The sequence below is a fragment of the Oryx dammah genome, unplaced genomic scaffold, assembly GCF_014754425.2.
Source record: "Oryx dammah isolate SB20612 unplaced genomic scaffold, SCBI_Odam_1.1 HiC_scaffold_3, whole genome shotgun sequence".
NCBI classification, from domain to species: Eukaryota; Metazoa; Chordata; class Mammalia; order Artiodactyla; family Bovidae; genus Oryx; species Oryx dammah.
In genome coordinates, this window is record NW_024070187.1 from 26121508 (window position 1) to 26140425 (window position 18918).

At 36.6% G+C, this 18918-nt stretch overlaps 1 protein-coding gene across 1 annotated transcript in view; it reads left to right on the plus strand.

The window, feature by feature from the left end:
• STPG2 (sperm tail PG-rich repeat containing 2) overlaps positions 1-18918 on the plus strand; it is a 349046-nt gene that overhangs the window by 147168 nt on the left and 182960 nt on the right. The window contains exon 8 of the mRNA XM_040238384.1: positions 9008-9117. Coding sequence (XP_040094318.1) covers positions 9008-9117 — 110 coding nt within the window. The remainder of the gene's footprint in view (positions 1-9007; positions 9118-18918) is intronic.

Consider the following 18918-nt stretch of genomic DNA (forward strand, 5'->3'; position numbering starts at 1 on the left):
CATCGGACCTTGCTTCTATCACCAATCACATGCACAACTGGGTGTTGTCTTTGCTTTGGTTCTGCATCTTCATTCTTTCTGTAGTTATTTCTCCACTGATCTGCAGTAGCATACTGAGCACCTAACAAGCTGGGGAGTTCATCTTTCAGTGTCCTATCTTTTTCCTTTTCATACTGTTCATGAGGTTCTCAAGGCAAGAATACTGAAGTGGTTTGCCATTCCCTTCTCCAGTGGACCACATTTTGTCAGAAATCTCCATCATGACACATCCGTCTTGGGTGGCCCTACATGGCATAGCTCATAGTTTGATGAGTTAGACAAGGCTGTGGTCCACGTACCAATAACCTCAGATATGCAGATGACACCACCCTTATGGCAGAAAGTGAAGAGGAGCTAAAAAGCCTCTTGATGAAAGCGAAAGAGGAGAGCGAAAAAGTTGGCTTAAAGCTCAACATTCAGAAAACAAAGATCATGGCATCTGGTCCTATCACTTCATGGGAAATAGATGGGGAAACAGTGGAAACAGTGTCAGACTTTTTTTTTGGGGCTCCAAAATCACTGCAGATGGTGACTGCAGCCATGAAATAAAAAGACGCTTACTCCTTGGAAGAAAAGTTATGACCAACCTAGATAGTATATTCAAAAGCAGAGATATTACTTTACCAACAAAGATCCATCTAGTCAAGACTATGGTTTTTCCTGTGGTCATGTATGGATGTGAGAGTTGGACTGTGAAGAAGGCTGAGCGCTGAAGAATTGATGCTTTTGAACTGTGGTGTTGGAGGAGACTCTTGAGAGTCCCTTGAACTGCAAGGAGATCCAACCAGTCCATTCGAAAGGAGATCAGCCCTGGGTGTTCTTTGGAAGGAATGATGCTAAAGCTGAAACTCCAGTACTTTGGCCACCTCATGCAAAGAGTTGACTCATTGGAAAAGACTCTGATGCTGGGAGGGATTGGGGGCAGGAGAAGGGGACGACAGAGGATGAGATGGCTGGATGGCATCACTGACTCGATGGACGTGAGTCTGGGTGAACTCCGGGAGTTGGTGATGGACAGGGAGGCCTGGCATGCTTTGATTCATGGGGTCGCAAAGATTTGGACACGACTGAGTGACTGAACTGAACTGTGGTCCATGTGATTAGATTGGTTCATTTTCTGTGATTGTGGTTTTCAGTCTGTCTTCGTTCTAATGGAGAAGGATAAGAGGCTTATGGACAATAAAGGACAGAAATGGTATGGACTTAGAAGCAGAAGATATTAAGAAGAGGTGGCAAAATACACAGAAGAACTGTACAAAAAATTCTTCACGACCCAGATAATCATGATGGTGTGATCACTCACCTAGAGCCACACATCCTGGAATGTGAAGTCAAGTGGGCCTTAGGAAGCATCACTACAAACAAAGCTAGTGGAGGTGATGGAATTCCAGTTAAGCTATTTCAAATCCTAAATGATGATGCTGTGAAAGTGCTGTGCTCAATATGCCAGCAAATTTGGAAAACTTAGCAGAGGCTACAGGACTGGAAAAGGTCAGTTTTCATTCTAATCCCTAAGAAAGGGATTGCCAAAGAATGCTCAAACTGCTGCACAATTGCACTCATCTCACATGCTAGTAAAATAATGTTCAAAATTCTCTAAGTCAGGTTTCAACTGTATGTGAACCATGAACTTTCAGATGTTCAGGCTGGATTTAGAAAAGGCAGAGGAACCAGAGATTAAATTGCCAACATACATTGGATCATTGGAAAAGCAAGAGAATTCCAGAAAAACATCTATTTCTGCTTATTGACTATGCCTAAGCCATCGACTGTGTGGATCACAATAAACTGTGGAAAATTCTGAAAGAAACAGGAATATGAGACCACCTGACCTGCCTCTTGAGAAACCTGTATGCAGGTCAAGAAGCAACAGTTAGAATTAGACGTGGAACAACAGACTGTTTCCAAATAGGAAAAGGAGTACGTCAAAGGTGTATATTGTCACCCTGCTTATTTAACCTATATGCAGGGTACATGATGAGAAATGCTGGGCTGGATGAAGCAGAAGTTGGAATCAAGATCTCCGGGAGAAAAATCAATAATCTCAGGTATGCAGATGACACCACCTTTATGGCAGAAAGTGAGGAAGAACTAAAGAGCCTCTTGTTGAAAGTGAAAGAGAAGAGTGAAAAAGTTGGCTTAAGCTCAAGATTCTAAAAACAAAGATTATGGCATCTGGTCCCATTACTCCATGGCACATAGGTGGAGAAACAGTGGAAACAGTGGCAGACCTAATTTTTTGGGCTCCAAAATCACTGCAGATGGTGACTGCAGCCATGAAATTAAAAGACGCTTACTCCTTGGAAGAAAAGGTATGACCAACATAGACAGCATATTAAAAAGCAGAGACATTAGTTTGCCAACAAAGGTCCGTCTAGTCAAGGCTATGGTTTTTCCAGTAGTCATGTATGAATGTGATAGTTGGACTGTAAAGAAAGCTTAGCACTGAAGAATTGATGCTTTTGAACTGTGGTGTTGGAGAAGCCTCTTGAGAGTCCCTTGGACTGCAAGGAGATCCAACCAGTCCATCCTAAAGGAGATCAGTCTTGAGTGTTCATTGGAAGGACTGATGTTGAAGCTGAAACTTGAATACTTTGGCCACCTGATGCGTAGCGCTGACTCATTTGAAAAGACCCCGCTGCTGGGAAAAGTTGAAGGGAAGTGAAGGGGATGACAGAGGAAGAGATGGTTGGATGGCATCACCCACTCAATGGACATGAGTTTGAATAAACTCCTTTAATTGGTGATGGACAGGGAGGCCTGGTGTGCTGCAGTCCAAAGAGTCAGACACAAATGAGCGACAACTGAACTGATAGCTGTATTCTATATGTCCAAGAAGATAATGAAAAGATAGATCATATTAAGTAGAGAAATGTCACAAGAAGCACAAATTGAAGTTCATGAGATGGGAAGTATACCATATGAAAATAAGTACATTCTGACTATCAGCAATTTATGCAGTTCAGAGAAAACTATTAGTTAATCTTAAGATAGTAATACAAACAACTTCAAATGAAATACAGTGAGAAAGAAAGACAAAAGTAATGAATAAAGTATCAGTGAACTATGGGTATATTTGAAGTGGCCTAAATGTGTAACTAGAATCCTTAAAGGAAAATAAAAGAGTGAATGAAGCACAAGAAATAATTTTAAGAAAAAATATGGCTGAAAATTTCCAAATTTTGATGAAACCTAAAACCACATATCCATAAAGCTCAACAAACCCATAGTAAAAAGGCATCAAAGGACTATGCCGAGGCAAATTACAATCAAATTGAATAAAATGATAACAAAGAATAAATTCTTAAAAACAGCCAGATGAAAAGTAAACGTGACATTAAGAGGGATGAAGTTAAAAATGACACTACACTTCAGGTTGGAAATGATGCAAGCCAGAAGACAGCAGTGCAATGTCTTTCAAGTTCTGAAAGTAAACAGTTGTTGGCCTATAACTGCAGGCTCAAATACCCTGCAAAAATGAAAACAAAGTGAAAAGCTTTTCTAAAAACTTCCATGTATAAAATAAGTCATGGAAATGTAATGTACAGCCAGTGCAGGAGACATAAGAGATGTGGGTTGATCCCTGGGAAGATCCCCTGAAGGAAGAAATAGCAACCCACTCTAGCCTTCTTGCCTGGAGAATCCCCATGGATAGAGGAACCTGGCAGGCTACAGTGCATAGGCTTGCAAAGAGTCAGACATGACTGAAGCAACTTAGCATGCATATATGCACTATACTGAATATTTGAAGTTGTTATGTAAATCTAAAAAGCTGTCAGTGCACAAAAAACTTTGTGGTGATGGATGTTAACTTGATATTGTGATGACCATTTGCAATATGTAGAAGTCAAACCATTATGTTGTACACCTGAAGCTAATATAATGTTGTATGTCAACTCTACCTCAATAAAAAAAAGACCTTTTCATATATATGAAAGCTGAAATAGTTATCCACAAAAGTGTAAGAAATGTTAAAGAAAGTCCTCCAGGCAGAAAAAAATGTTACCCAATAAAATCTGGATCTTTATGAAGTAATGCAGAGTATAAAAGATACTTGTGTGGGTAAATATAAAAGTTTTGTTTTGATTTCTCATTTTATTGAAAGCAAAAAGTTTTCATTTTTTGATTTGCTGACAGTTTTCCTCTGTAGAAAGAAGTAGAAGCCAATAGAGGAACTCCTATTCTGACCTTAATATTGATTAAATAGAGGAGAACTCATTTATGAAATAGAAGGGAAGAATAATTTTATAAATAGTGATCGTGTTATTTAAAAGTTAAGAATCATCAAAGAAAGAGATTCTGGACATTGTTAGACATGTACAAGAAATACAGAAAATCCCTGTTTCAAAATGATCAGCAGAAAACAAAAAATGTTCCTAAGATAAGAGATGATACAAATAAAATTAGCCTAACAGGTTGACAGAAAACCACTTTCATGAGTAAAATTCTGACAATGCAGTTTGCTGCATGTTAAACTTTAAAAAAATTAATTATTTTACATATAATCACTCTTTTTTAGATTTCCTGCCCATTTAGGTCAACACAGAGCATTGAGTACAGTTTCCTGTGCTATACAGTATGTTTTCATTAGTTACCTATTTTATACATAATAGTGTATGTGTGTGTGTATATATATGACTCTGTGGTGAAGAATCTACCTGCCAGTGCATGAGAACAGGGGTTTGATCCCTGGGTTAGGAAGATCCCATGGAGAAGGAAATGGCAACCTACTCCAGTATTTGTGCCTGGAAAATCCCATAGACAGAAGATGCTGGCGGGCTATCTTCCATGGGGTTGTAATAGAGTCGAACGTGATTGAGTGACTAAACAACAACAGTGTATATATGTTGACTCTAACCTCCCAACTCATCACCCCTCCGCTCTTCCCTTGGAATCCATAGTTTGTCTTCTAAGTCTGTGTCTATATTACTGCTTTGGGAATAAGTTCACCTCTATCGTTTTTCTAGATTCTACATATAAGTGATGTTATATGATATTTTTCTTCATTCAGAGTTCAGATTTAAAAAGACATCTTAATGTATATATGTATATATATATATATATAAGTATTCATTTTTCTCATCACTGCAGAAGTTGAGAAGGCTTAAAAGAATGCATATATGGAAAAGTTAAAGTAGCTAAAAACTCAGGTGGAAAATATGGAAAGATTAGATATGTAGATATTCTGTACGTAGAATATAAACAGAAGTTAAACATTGGGGAAGTTTGAACATAGTTTTCACATCATAAAAGGGCATGTACAGAACTTTGGAACTATGTCTATCCTATAGTACACACTCAGCAAGTAATAATTGAATAAATGAATACAACAGAGAAGCATAGAAATATGATCTAGAAAGCTTAAAGAGAAGAACAATTTATTGTAAAAATTGATAAAGAAATTTAAAATGGGGACTTCCTGGCAGTCCAATGGCTAAGACTCTGTGCTCCCAGAATCCTGTAGGGTAGGGTAGATGATATAGAGATAGCAGAGCCACTGAATTACTGAACCAGATTGGATTCTTCTGTCAATAGGAGCAAATGATTTTCAACACAGAAAGTATGGAACACACATTGTTGGATATTGAATGTTAAATACTTAGTGTATAAAATAGGGACTTTAAGTGGCCTTTTCTTCTAATAGAAAGATTTCACATTTTTCTCTGCAAAACAGATAGCATTCAATGGGGATCACCTTAATCTAATCATGGTTTGTGTCATTTACAGTTTTTCCAGGACTTAGTTTACCTCGTGTGTTCATTGTATAAAGTATTGTCCTCTGGGGATTTCAACTGTGAGCCTGATGTGTTTGACCACTCCCAGTCCCATGTTCTGAATGCTAGTATTTAATGACTCCGCGTTTCAGAGTTTTAGCGTAGATTTTTAGCATTATCCTGCTTCTTATCCCCTTGCTAACATCTTAAAGGGAAAACAAATCATGTGTTTTGAGGCACTTCAAATCCAGTTTTGTCATGTGGCCCAACAAGACCATAATAAACTTATTTTCTAGCTCCTTAATAGCAGCCCTCTGCCAGATCTAAACCCAGATTCTTTCTGTCCTGTTATCAGCAATTATCCTAGGGAAAAAAAAAAGCATCTGCAGATTGATAGATAACCTTTCAGAGATTCTGTCCTCTTCAGAATCTTAACCCCTCTTGACTGTACTGACAAGACCTAGATTTGGAAGCATTCACAGCCCTGTGAAGACTTAAAAATATGTATTTTATCTGGATTTATAACCAATATATCATATTTATAACAAATAAAAAATAATTTTTATTTTGTTATATTTTATATGGGTTAATTTGGTAAAAATACAAAATTGTAGTGTTCTGCAAACTACATTCCCTCTAAAGCCAAAGTCATCCATCCAATGAGTAATACATTCTTTGAGCTTGTTAATTTCTACTTTAAACAGTAAAAATTGCAAAATGCATTTGAATTTATTTCATAATTTCTAATACCACATACATGATAATAATACAATTATTATGAAAGTGGATTGTTTTTCAGTTTCAATACATTTAAAAATCATATGAAATAATAATGCTGGCTCAGATGCTCTGAAGGATTTTTCATCTCTACAAGATGTGAAGTGTGATTTTTCTGTTTTTGAAAGTGACAGAAACTACCTATTTATTTTTGAATGACTATGCAAGAATAAAACATGAAGAAAAGAATGGAGAGGGAGGCACCAGCTTCAGCATAGTGAAGCATATAATTTCAAAGATACAGTGAGAGGTGGATTTTTTAGTAGATCAATGTTCCTGAAAAAGTGAGCTGAGAAGGAAATATCTAACTATTGTACTAGGTTTTAAATTCTGGAGTTTTAAATACAAATATGAAATTCTGAAATACAAATAGTGAAGTGGATAAAAACAGGAAAATAAATCCTCATCCTTTCTGTGTATAAAAAAAATGTTACTGTTGGTTATATGGTTTAAATTATTAAACGAATACAAATGACTGAATGGTATAATAAATTAGGAGTATAATATAATGAGCATTAACTAATTGCTAATTAAAATTTTAGATTATCATCTTCCTCTAGCCTATTAATTTGCATCTTCAATGTATATAAGGAATTATATTTAAGAAAGTATGGATCATTTTACAAGAAAATTTATTAATCCAGGATTGCCACAGAATCAATTTAAATAGTTATTGTTAATGTATTTCTAGTTCATGTATTAATAATCACGTATGGGGAAACAGTGGAAACAGTGTCAGACTTTATTTTTTTGGGCTCCAGAATCACTGCAGATGGTGATTGCAGCCATGAAATTAAAGGACGCTTACTCCTTGGAAGGAAAGTTATGACCAACCTAGACAGCATATTGAAAAGCAGAGACGTTACTTTGCCAATAAAGGTCCGTCTAGTCAAGGCTATGGTTTTTCCAGTGGTCATGTATGGATGTGAGAGTTGGACTGTGAAGAAAGCTGAGCGCCGAAGAATTGATGCTTTTGAACTGTGGTGTTGGAGAAGACTCTTGAGAGTCCTTTGAACTGCAAGGAGATCCAACCAGTCCATTCGAAAGGAGATCAGCCCTGAGTGTTCTTTGGAAGGAAAGATGCTAAAGCTGAAACCCCAGTACTTTGGCCACCTCATGCGAAGAGTTGACTCACTGGAAAAAACCCTGATGCTGGGAGGGATTGGGGGCAGGAGGAAAAGGGGACAACAGAGGATGAGATGGCTGGCTGGCATCACTGACTTGATGGATGTGAGTTTGAGTGAACTCCAGGAGATAGTGGTGGACAGGGAGGCCTGGCGTGCTGCAATTCATGGGGTCACAAAGAGTCAAACATGACTGAGCCACTGAACTGAAATGAACTGAACTGAGTAACAAATAATACTATATAATTGACCAAATATCTTATATATTATTGATATTACAACCTGCTAGTTATGAATCAGGACAAGAATTGGTTCTGAATTTAACATTAGAGTGTAGCTAATAAAGTCAAAGAGTTAGTTGCTCAGTCATATCCAACTCTTTGTGACCCCATGGACTGTATAGCCCACCAATCTCCTCTGTCCATGGGATTGTCCAGGCAAGAATACTGGAGTGGGTTGCCATTCCCTTCTCCAGGGGATCTTCCTGACCACTCTGGTATTCTTGCCTAGAGAATTCCATGGACAGAGGTGTCTGGTGGTCTACAGTCCATGGGGTTGCAAAGGATTGGACATGACTGAGCACCTAACACTTTCACTTTATTAGCCATACTCCAATGTCGGAGAAGACTCTTGAGAGTCCCTTGGACTGCAAGGAGATCCAACCAGTCCATCCTAAAGATCAGTCCTGGGTGTTCATTGGAAGGACTGATGCTGAGGTTGAAACTCCAATACTTTGGCCACCTCATCGGAAGAGCTGACTCATTGGAAAAGACCTTGATGTTGGGAGGGATTGGGGGCAGGAGGAGAAGGGGCGACAGAGGATGAGATAGCTGGATGGCATCACCGCCTCAATGGACATGAGTCTGAGTGAACTCCGGGAGTTGGTGATGGACAGGGAGGCCTGGCGTGCTGCGATATATGGGGTCGCAAAGAGTCGGACATGACTGAGCGACTGAACTGAACTGAACTGAACTGAATGTTAAATTCAGAACCAATTCTTGTCCTGATTCATAATCAGCAGGTTGTAATTTGCCCCTAAATATGTTTAAATAATGTATACAGATCCATCTTACTTTCCTAGAGGTTCATATAATCAACCCTTTTCCCATTTTAATGTTTCATAGGTAAAATCTTTTACTACATTCCATTTCAAATGTTTAAAAATAAATATGTCTCTATTTAATGATAGCCATATTTTTTAAAAAATTATTTTTTAAATTTAAATTTATTTATTTTTTTAATTGAAGGATAATTTACAGAATTTTGTTCTATAAGCTTATTGCAGTTATTTATCATGCCCATTGTATTGAGAAAAATAAGCGATATATACCTCTTCTTTCAACATGTTTTTTTATTTTTGGCGTTCACAGGTCCTGGAAATTTCTGATGAACTACCCAACTTGACTAACCGATATGCTGCTTTCTTGTCAAGAACAGAAAGAACTACTAAAGTATCAGATGTGGTAAGAACACTTTTTAACCAAATGTATTTGTAATTTAGGAATCGTGAGGAGATTATGTAACATAAACATTATATTAGGACCTGAGAGTGGTACCTGGTGGCCTGCTCTAACATCTTCAGCTAGTGTGAAACTTCTATATTTGTAAAGTTCAATGAAATTCTTGAAGTTAATCAGAAGTCTAGCATTGCTCCATGAGAAAATATTATGTGCAATATTTCCCTTAGGGTCAGAGAGAATCCATTCTGAGGACAAATAGGAAAATTCAACTTGTATGTGAAATGGATGATTTACTTTAAGTTCAAATCAATTTACTCATAAGTGTGAATATTTACCCTTTTCAGTTTGAATCTCTCTTGAAATTTAGACTCTTGAGCAACATTTTTCATCCCTGTTAATCTGTATTTTAAACTGTGTTGATGTGAACTTTGCTACCTGAATTTCTCCTTTTTTTAATAAATAGCTAATATTGAATAAATTGAAATAAGGAAAGCATGTGAAATTTAAAACTATATACTTAACTAATTCATTCAAATTAAATTTATTAAAAGATCAAAGTGAAATTTAAAGTTAAAAAGTTAGAATTGTATGTGCAGATATTGTTAAAATAAATCTTTATAGAAATTAGACTATCACAGGATATTATTAGTGACAAGAGCAAAATAAGACCATTAATCAGGTTTTAAAGTGTAGCCAGTCAACCAGAGAAGTAGCATTGACTAAAATTCTACTGGGTACATAATGCCAAGAGTTCATTTACAGTGTTTTTGAATGGTGAAGTAACTTACAAGTGTAGGAAGAACTCATTTAAATGAAGTACAAATGCAAGCCTAGTTAAATACAGCTGTGAATGTTTAGGAATTTATAGAAATAAAATTAATTTGGCAAGAGTCATTCATGAATGGACTTATTTTTTTTTGTAAGACATTAGTTGACTGAATCTGAGAGCTGGAGTCAAAATTAGCATTAAATCTAGCAGTGTCTTGACATTTAAGAGAGTCTCATAATTGTTTTAGCAAATTCTTTCTTCATCTTGAGGAATTTTAGGGTTGTGCTGTGATTCTCAAGTGAGTCATTGTTATACATACCTTTGGATCCATGGTGAGGTATGTCATGAGGAATTTATTACTAGTATAAAGCTTTTTAGGGCTTCCCTTGGTAGCTCAGTTGGTAAAGAGTCTGCCTGCAAAAAACACTGCAGGAAACCAGTGTTTGATCCCTGGGTTGGTAAGATCCACTGGAGAAGGAAATGGTAACCCACCCCAGTATTCTTGCCTGGGAAATCACATGGACAGAGGATCCTGGCGGGCTACAGTCCATGGGGTTACAAGAGTCAGACTTAGCAACGAAGCCTCTATAAAGTTTTTAAGCTTTGGAATATTTAGAATGGATTCAGTGTTATTTCTATTGTAGTATTATAGCTACTAGGAAAAACCAATGCAGATTTCTGAAGGTAATGCATAGGAATGTATATGTAAATGTCACACCTTATGATTGTAGTGAAAAAAAGATGATTGAGAGATCTGTTCTAGAGAAAGATGAGTTGTCTACCAGTTGTTTTTACCTAACGTATGCTTGCCTCTTTTACCTTTTATCTCTCACTGCGTTTGGAAACTCCTTTTTATTTTAAAAATAATTTATATTGAGATCTAGTTGATTTATATTGTTGTTAGTTTCAGGTGTACAGCAATGTGACTCTATTATACATGCATCCATATTTTTAGATTCATTTCCCATATAGGCCATTACAGAGTATTGAGTAGGGTTCCTTGTCCTATACACTAGGTTCTTATTAGTTATCTATTTTATATATAGCAGTGTGTATGTGTCAATCGAATCTTCCAATTTACCCCTCCCCCCTTATCCCTAGTAACCATAAGTTTATTTTCTACATCTGTAACTCTATTTCTTATTTGTAGATAAGTTCATTTTTAGCCTTTTTTAAAGATCCACATATCAGCAATATCATATACTATTTGTCTTTCTCTCTTTGACTTACTTCACTCAGTATCACAATCTCTGTGTCCATCCATGTTGCTGCAAATGACAATATTTCATTTTTATTGGCTGAGTAATATTCCATTATATATATATGTACCACATCCTCTTTATCTGTCCCTCTGTTCATGGACATGTAGGTTGCTTCCATGTCCTGCCTATTGTAAATAGTGCTGCAGTGAATATTGGGGTGCATGTATGTTTCTGAATTATGTTTTTCCTTGGATATATGCCCAGGAATGGAATTGCTAGATTATATGGTAGCTCTATTTTTAGTTTTTTGAGGAACCTCCATGCTGTTCTTCATGGTGAATTTACATTGTTACCAGTAGTGTAGGAGGGTTCCCTTTGTTCTACACCCTTTTCAGTCTTTATTGTTTGTAGATTTTTAAAATAGTATCTTCTCTTTTTGGCAAGAGACACTTACATTTAAAAGTATTGGTTGGGATTCAATTTATCCAAAAAGCAACATAGTTTAGTCACATAGAATTCTTTGGATTTTGAATCCTTTCTACAAATGAGAATACCTTTCAAACATGTGGGTATATAATATGTATCTAGTGAAAAAGTCAGATTATTGATTTCAATATATCAATATTGATCTCAAACTTATATTGATAAAGTAATTGGATTAATTTTTAAATTTTCTTATCAAATAAAAATATTAGAACATTTACATCCTATATGTTTACATTTATATGTATATAGATGTGCTACAGTCTTGAAGGAATGCATATAGTTTAATTTTCAATATATTACACAAGATTTTGCCTAAAGGTATTTAAAAACCCAGACTTCTGGTTTCATATTAAAGAACCTATATGTATGTTCTCCCTTCTTTTTACAAGGTCCCAATGAAATAACTTTGTAACAAACTACAATATAAGCACTAGTTGAATATAAAAAGACAAAGATATTGAAAATATGGTAAACTGAAGCTAGACACAAGCCAAACATCTGTTTATTAGGCATTCCAGGAGCAGAATGATAGGATGGTAATTGGAAGTATTTGATGTAAAAAACAGTAAGTTATCTTGAAGGGAATAAAGACATGTCTTCAATTAGAAGAGCTCAACAAAATACCACAGACAGATTTTCAAAGACATTTATTTTTTTCACATTCTCTGCATTTTCAGAAGACTAGAAATAAAATACCCTTGAAGCTTTCCCAGAGGAAAGTAACTGGGTCACCTACAATGGGATGAGAATCATACTGTTATCAACACTTTCTCATCAGGATTAGAGACTTTTCAGAGCAGGGAATGATGGAATAATATTGTCTAAAATTTTTAAGAGGAGATAGTTTTGGACATATTGACAGAATTCTGTCTCTACCCAAAGTTTCAATTAAATGAAACAAGAAAATAATTTTCTGACCTGCAAGAGCTTGGAAAGCTTAGTAACTCCACATCCCCATACGTGAAGATGGTCCAGCAAAATTAAAAAAAAAAAAAAGGGAACAAGAGAAAGGTGACATAAACATTGAGAACATAAACTGAGAATTTCTGGATGAAGTAGAGAAAAGTGGAAGCAAATTAATAAAGAAGACATTTTTAGTTCATGCTTGGGACATTCTCCAAAAGTCAGGGGTTTGGTGACCACAGAACTTCATTTATTTCTCTGTGTGTTTGGCTGTACTGTTTGGTTTGATAGGAAATTATATTGATTGATTTTAAATCAATCTGTATACATTGCAGAGGACTTAATTATAGTATAACAATATAAATATTAGAAACCTTACTATCATCTATTAAAGTAATAGATTAAGAAGTGTAAAGTAGGAGACAGTAGAATATGTTGGGTCTTTTATTTCATAGTGCAGAGCTAACAGATGGTATCAAAAATCGACAAACTCAGTATTAAGCCCTTCCTTACATTCAATTTGTAGTGCTAAAATCCAAAGAAAAAAATCACACCTCAAACTAAAAAACACAACTACTATTAATTTTGTTTATTATTTATTGTGTGAATTATTTCTCAGAATGGAACCAGGGAGAGGTTGAGGATAATTTTATTATTTATTTTGGACTCTTGTATTGATTTGATTTTTATTCATGATATGAAGATATTTTCACACCAGTCAGAATGGCTGTGATCCAAAAGTCTACAAGCAATAAATGCTGGAGAGGGTGTGGAGAAAAGGGAACCCTCTTACACTGTTGGTGGGAATGCAAACTAGTACACCCACTATGGAGAACAGTGTGGAGATTCTTTAAAAAACTGGAAATAGAACTGCCATATGACCCAGCAATCCCACTGCTGGGCATACACACTGAGCAAACCAGAATTGAAAGAGACACGTGCACCCCAATGTTTATCGCAGCACTGTTTATAATAGCCAGGACATGGAAACAACCTAGATGTCCATCAGCAGATGAATGGATAAGAAAGCTGTGGTACATATACACAATGGAGTATTACTCAGCCATTAAAAAGAATACATTTGAATCAGTTCTAATGAGGTGGATGAAACTGGAGCCAATTATAGAGAGTGAAGTAAGCCAGAAAGAAAAACACCAGTACAGTATACTAACAGATATATATGGAATTTAGAAAGATGGTAATGATAACCCAGTATGCGAGACAGCAAAAGAGACACAGATGTATAGAACGGACTTTTGGACTCTGAGGGAGAGGGAGAGGGTGGGATGATTTGGGAGAATGGAACTGAAACAGGTATACTATCATGTAAGAAACAAATCGCCAGTCTGTGTTTGATACAGGATACAGGATGCTTGGGGCTGATGCATGGGGATGATCCAGAGAGATGATATGGGGTGGGAGGTGGGAGGGGGGTTCAGGATTGGGAACTCATGTACACCTGTGGTGGATTCATGTCAATGTATGGCAAAACCAATACAGTATTGTAAAGTAAAATAAAGTAAAAATAAAAATTAAAAAAAATATATAAAAGTAAAAATAATGCTCCTGATTTTATGATGAGTATGCATTTGGAATGGTATTATGACATACTGGTGCCTGTACTGACTCATTTCTCTGCAAACAACCGGCATTCTAGATAAAATAGAAACAAACATATTCATGAATGCTTCCAAGAAGTAGCAAGAGAGGAGGAGTACACAAGCTAAATTAAGGAAGGACCCAGAGTGGCAAGTAGAGCTCTGAAGCCAACTCTCACCCTGAGGGTGTTTGCCAAGCTAGATGAACTTGAGTTTTTATTTGTACAGTCTCAGAGACCTCCAGGGAAAGAAAGAAGCCTAGGCAGGTTAAGAGTAAAATGCAAATAAGTCTACCTTTCTTACACACCAAAGAATTTAAAGGAAGTTGGCCCAGTGTTAAACTTTTTAGTATAGAATGTGTGTTACGGGAATCAGCCCTGAAATCCTGTTATATTTCACCTTCATTTAATGAGGTGAATTGTTAATACAAAATACCTGTCTGTTACAGATATTAATGAAATAAATTTTATTAATGAAAATAAGAGCTAGTGCTTATAAGTGCTTGTTCTATTCCAGAGACCATTTCAAATATAAAGCATGGTACTCATTTGAATATTATAATTATGGCCATCTTTAAAAATGAGGAAACTGAGTTTAAAGTTTTTAAGTGGCAGAGTTTTAATTTAAAACTGAGGCAGTCTATCAGTAGAATCCACTTCTTTAGGGATCTTTTTCTGCTCCTTTCCTCTAACTTGAAGAATTAGGCTCAACTAGAATAAATATGACAATACAATAAATGATTCTTGTGATTTAAGACCAAAGATATATGACTGTAAAGATCTCAGACATAAAGGATAGAACATTTTTTTTGAAATGCAAAAGGAAAAAAAAAGATATGTTTATTAGAAACTGATGGAGGATTCAGCATTATGAAATAATAGTGAAGTTAGTAACTTTCCTGTAGTTACTGAGGCCAAAAATTAACTAAGGAATATCTATTTAGTGGGAAAAATCATTGGAAGAATTTGATGTACTTTCTTAGATTGATTTATGTCTCAGAAAGGGGCATCATTTGGTTAGTGGCAACCTAGTATAAAAAAATCACAAAATTATACAATTTTATAAAAATTAACAAATGAAACACATTAGAATTGCTTGCTGAACAGCTGTGCTGCCACTTTTATCGTTGATAAATGGTTTTATAATACTTACAGTTGAGAATGAAGGACATTTTAAAAATAAATTTTAATTTATGTTTATTCCTATATTAAATTTATATTCATTTGATTTGTTAAATATTTTGAATATCATCCATGAGTAAAGTTTAAGAGCAAGTGCTTTGGCATCAGGGATATGCTTTTCAAGTCTCTAAATCTATTTTTCCAAATGTTCAGTTCACTTTAGTCGCTCAGTCATGTCCCAACTCTTTGCGACCCCATGAATCGCAGCACCTCCCTGCAATTCAGGGAGGTGCTCCCTGTCCATCACCAACTCACGTCCATTGAGTTGGTGATGCCATCCATCCATCTCATCCTCTGTCGTCTCCTTCTCCTCTTGCCCCCAATCCCTCCCAGCATCAGAGTCTTTTCCAATGAGTCAACTCTGCATGAGGTGGCCAAAGTACTGGAGTTTCAGCTTTAGCATTATTCCTTCCAAAGAAATCCCAGGACTGATCTCCTATAGAATGGACTGGTTGGATCTCCTTGCAGTTCAAGGGACTCTCAAGAGTCTTCTCCAACACCACAGTTCAAAAGCAACAATTCTTCGGCATTCAGCTTTCTTCATAGTCCAACTCTCACATCCATACATGACCACTGGAAAAACCATAGCCTTGACTAGCTGGACCTTTGTTGGCAAAGTAATGTCTCTGCTTTTGAATATGCTATCTAGGTTGGTCATAACTTTCCTTCCAAGGAGTAAGCGTCTTTTAATTTCATGGCTGCAATCACCATCTGCAGTGATTTTGGAGCCCCAAAAATAAAGTCTGACATTGTTTCCATTGTTACCCCATCTATTTCCCATGAAGTGATGGGACCAGATGTCATGATCTTAGTTTTCTGAATGTTTCAAATGTTAAATAGTGATAATAAATTAAGTAGGCATACCTGATGGAGTCATAGTAACAACTAAGTGTCTTATTGTGTGCAACACTTATTTCATTGTGTTACCCATAGTAAGCTATAAGTAGGTTAGCTATAAAAATTGTGCATGGCAGGGTTATGGCTCAAAGCTAAGTAAATACCATTTCAAAGCCTGTGCTCTCTTTTCATCTTTTTATAATATGAGTGAGGACAATATATTAAAATGTGGTAATGTCTTTTGCTTTTTATATTTCCTTCTGACATTCACCTTCTGCAACCAGAGGCACCCTCTATCTTGCATGGTATTATTGTGTCAGGAATGCAGAGCAGCAGAAAGAATAAATGTTCAGCTTTTTACTTTGGAAGCATTTCTTGAAGCTCATTTCAGAGACAATAGTTGTGGGGGCCATGGCTTTATTTGTTGTTGTTCAATTGCTAAGTCATCTCTGACTCTTTGTGACTGCATGGACTGCAGCATGCCAGGCTCCTCTCTCCTCCACTATCTCCCAGAGTTTGTTCAAATTCATGTCCATTGAGTTGGTGATGCTATCCAACCATCTCATCCTCTTTTACTCCCTTCTCCTCCTGCCCTCCATCTTTCCCAGGGTCTTTCCCAATGACATGGCTCTTTGCATCAGATGGCCAAAATATTGGAACTTCAGCATCAGTCCTTCTAATGAATATTAAGAGTTGGTTTTCTTTAGGATTGACTGCTTTGATCTCTTTGCAGTCCAAGAGACTCTTGATAGTCTGCAGCATTGCATCTCGAAAGTATCAGTTCTTCAGCTTTATGATAGAGCCTTAAAAATAATGAAAAATATTTTCTAATTTTCAATTTCCTTTAAATATTCTAGAGCTAGAGTTGGCTAAGAGGTCCAACTTCTATATAAATTAACTATTTATGGATAAAAACTCAAAATCTTAGCATATAATAAAAATCTTTCATTACTTACCGACTAGTTTGCAGGTCTGCTAGAGCAGCTTACTTCAGGCTGCAGGTTTGCTGGGGAGATGCTGCTTCACTGATGCCATTTCACTGGGGTGGCTCTTAGGAGCAGTGGGAGGGAGCTAGCTGGAGTATGAGAAATTGAAGTGTGAATTCCACTTCATATCTGAGAGCCTAGGAGAGTGTCTCCTTTCCTTATATTGGGTGGGTAGCTGCTGCAGACAGAAATGTTATAATGGTGTATTTAAGCAAGGAAGGTCTATATCAGTCAGGATCTAGTCAGGAGACAGAGCCACAGTAGTTATTTTGAGGAGGAGTAGTACAAGGAATTGTGGATAGTGGAGAACCCAAAAAATCAAGGAGGGAACACTAAAGTATCGTGGAAGAAGTGACAAACAATGCCACCACCCTTGGACCTTGGGGAGCAAAGAGAATAACAGATTGGAATTAACAAAACTTGAAATCATGGAGAGACCTTTTAAGGTGATTTAAGTTTGTGAAAAGGATGCACAGCTCAGCTGATGTGAGCAGCTCAGGAGCTCCAAAGAAAGAACCCTTGGGTCTGGGGCACAGACCTTTGTGATCCTGCTGCTGCGAACTGCTAAGTCACTTCAGTCGTGTCCGACTCTGTGTGACCCCATAGGCGGCAGCCCACCAGGCTCCCCAATCCCTGGGATTCTCCAGGCAAGAACACTGGAGTGGGTTGCCATTTCCTTCTCCAATGCATGAAAGTGAAAAGTGAAAGTAAAGTCGCTCAGTTGTGTCCGACTCTTAGCGACCCCATGGACTGCAGCCTACCAGGCTCCTCTATCCATGGGATTTTCCAGGCAAGAGTACTGGAGTGGGGTGCCATTGCCTTCTCCGTTTGTGATCCTGGAGATGGTAAAAATATGTTAGAAATGGGTTTCAGCTGAAATCCATAAGAATCAAAGTTATTCTGACTAAAAACTGTATTCTTTTACTTTCAATCTTTCTTTTCTTACAGTATCTCACTAAACAGGTATAGAAAGTTCTTAGATTTGTACATGGTTTTTAATTTTTATTTTATTGGCTTCTAGTTTGCTTGTTGGTATCTTATCATGCACTGAACTATTGGTGGAGGAAATTGCCTTAAAGTGAATTTTCTTACTGCAGGCCCATCAGTGCAAGTAAAGGTTTTTAGGAAAACAATTTCTGACATACTGAAGAGGAAGTCAGGCACAGAGCACTTACATACTTTCTCTTCTTCCATTACATTTTAAAGTCTCCATAAATTTTTCATATAATTGTCTAACCTCATTAGTTCAGAAAATGGCCTTGTTATGCAAAGGAAAGAACAAGTGCTGCTGGATGCCATATTCCTCAAAGCACAGAAGGATGGTGAAGGAAACTGCTAAGCAAGATACAGTGTAATAAATCAGATTCTAGTAGCCTGCTTCTTGATTGCATGCCATTGTCTGTCAGTACTTACAAAGAGTGTGAGAAGAATGCAATTCTGCAGTTTTATATTAGTTATTTTAATTGTCATACATAAATGTCAGAAGCAAATAATAACTTTATGAAGAAATGATTTTATTTTTTCTCTTTGATAAAAAATTTTGCACATTCTGTGTTTTGAGGATAAAATCTGTCTTTAAAGATAACATGTTCATTTAAAGTGATCAACAGCAAAATGACTCAAATTCTACATAACCTCTGAGACTTAAGCTGTTTATGGTATTCATCCCAATCTTATTCCTACATTTTATATCAACCAGTCATTGTTTTATAGCTTATGTGAGAATTGAGGGTAAGTATGTTAAAACTGATATGGAGATGACTAATCAAGACCTTAACTCCATCATTTAAGTCCTTGATGCTAACATGATTATATGTGCAATCCTACGCATGGTAGAGTGAT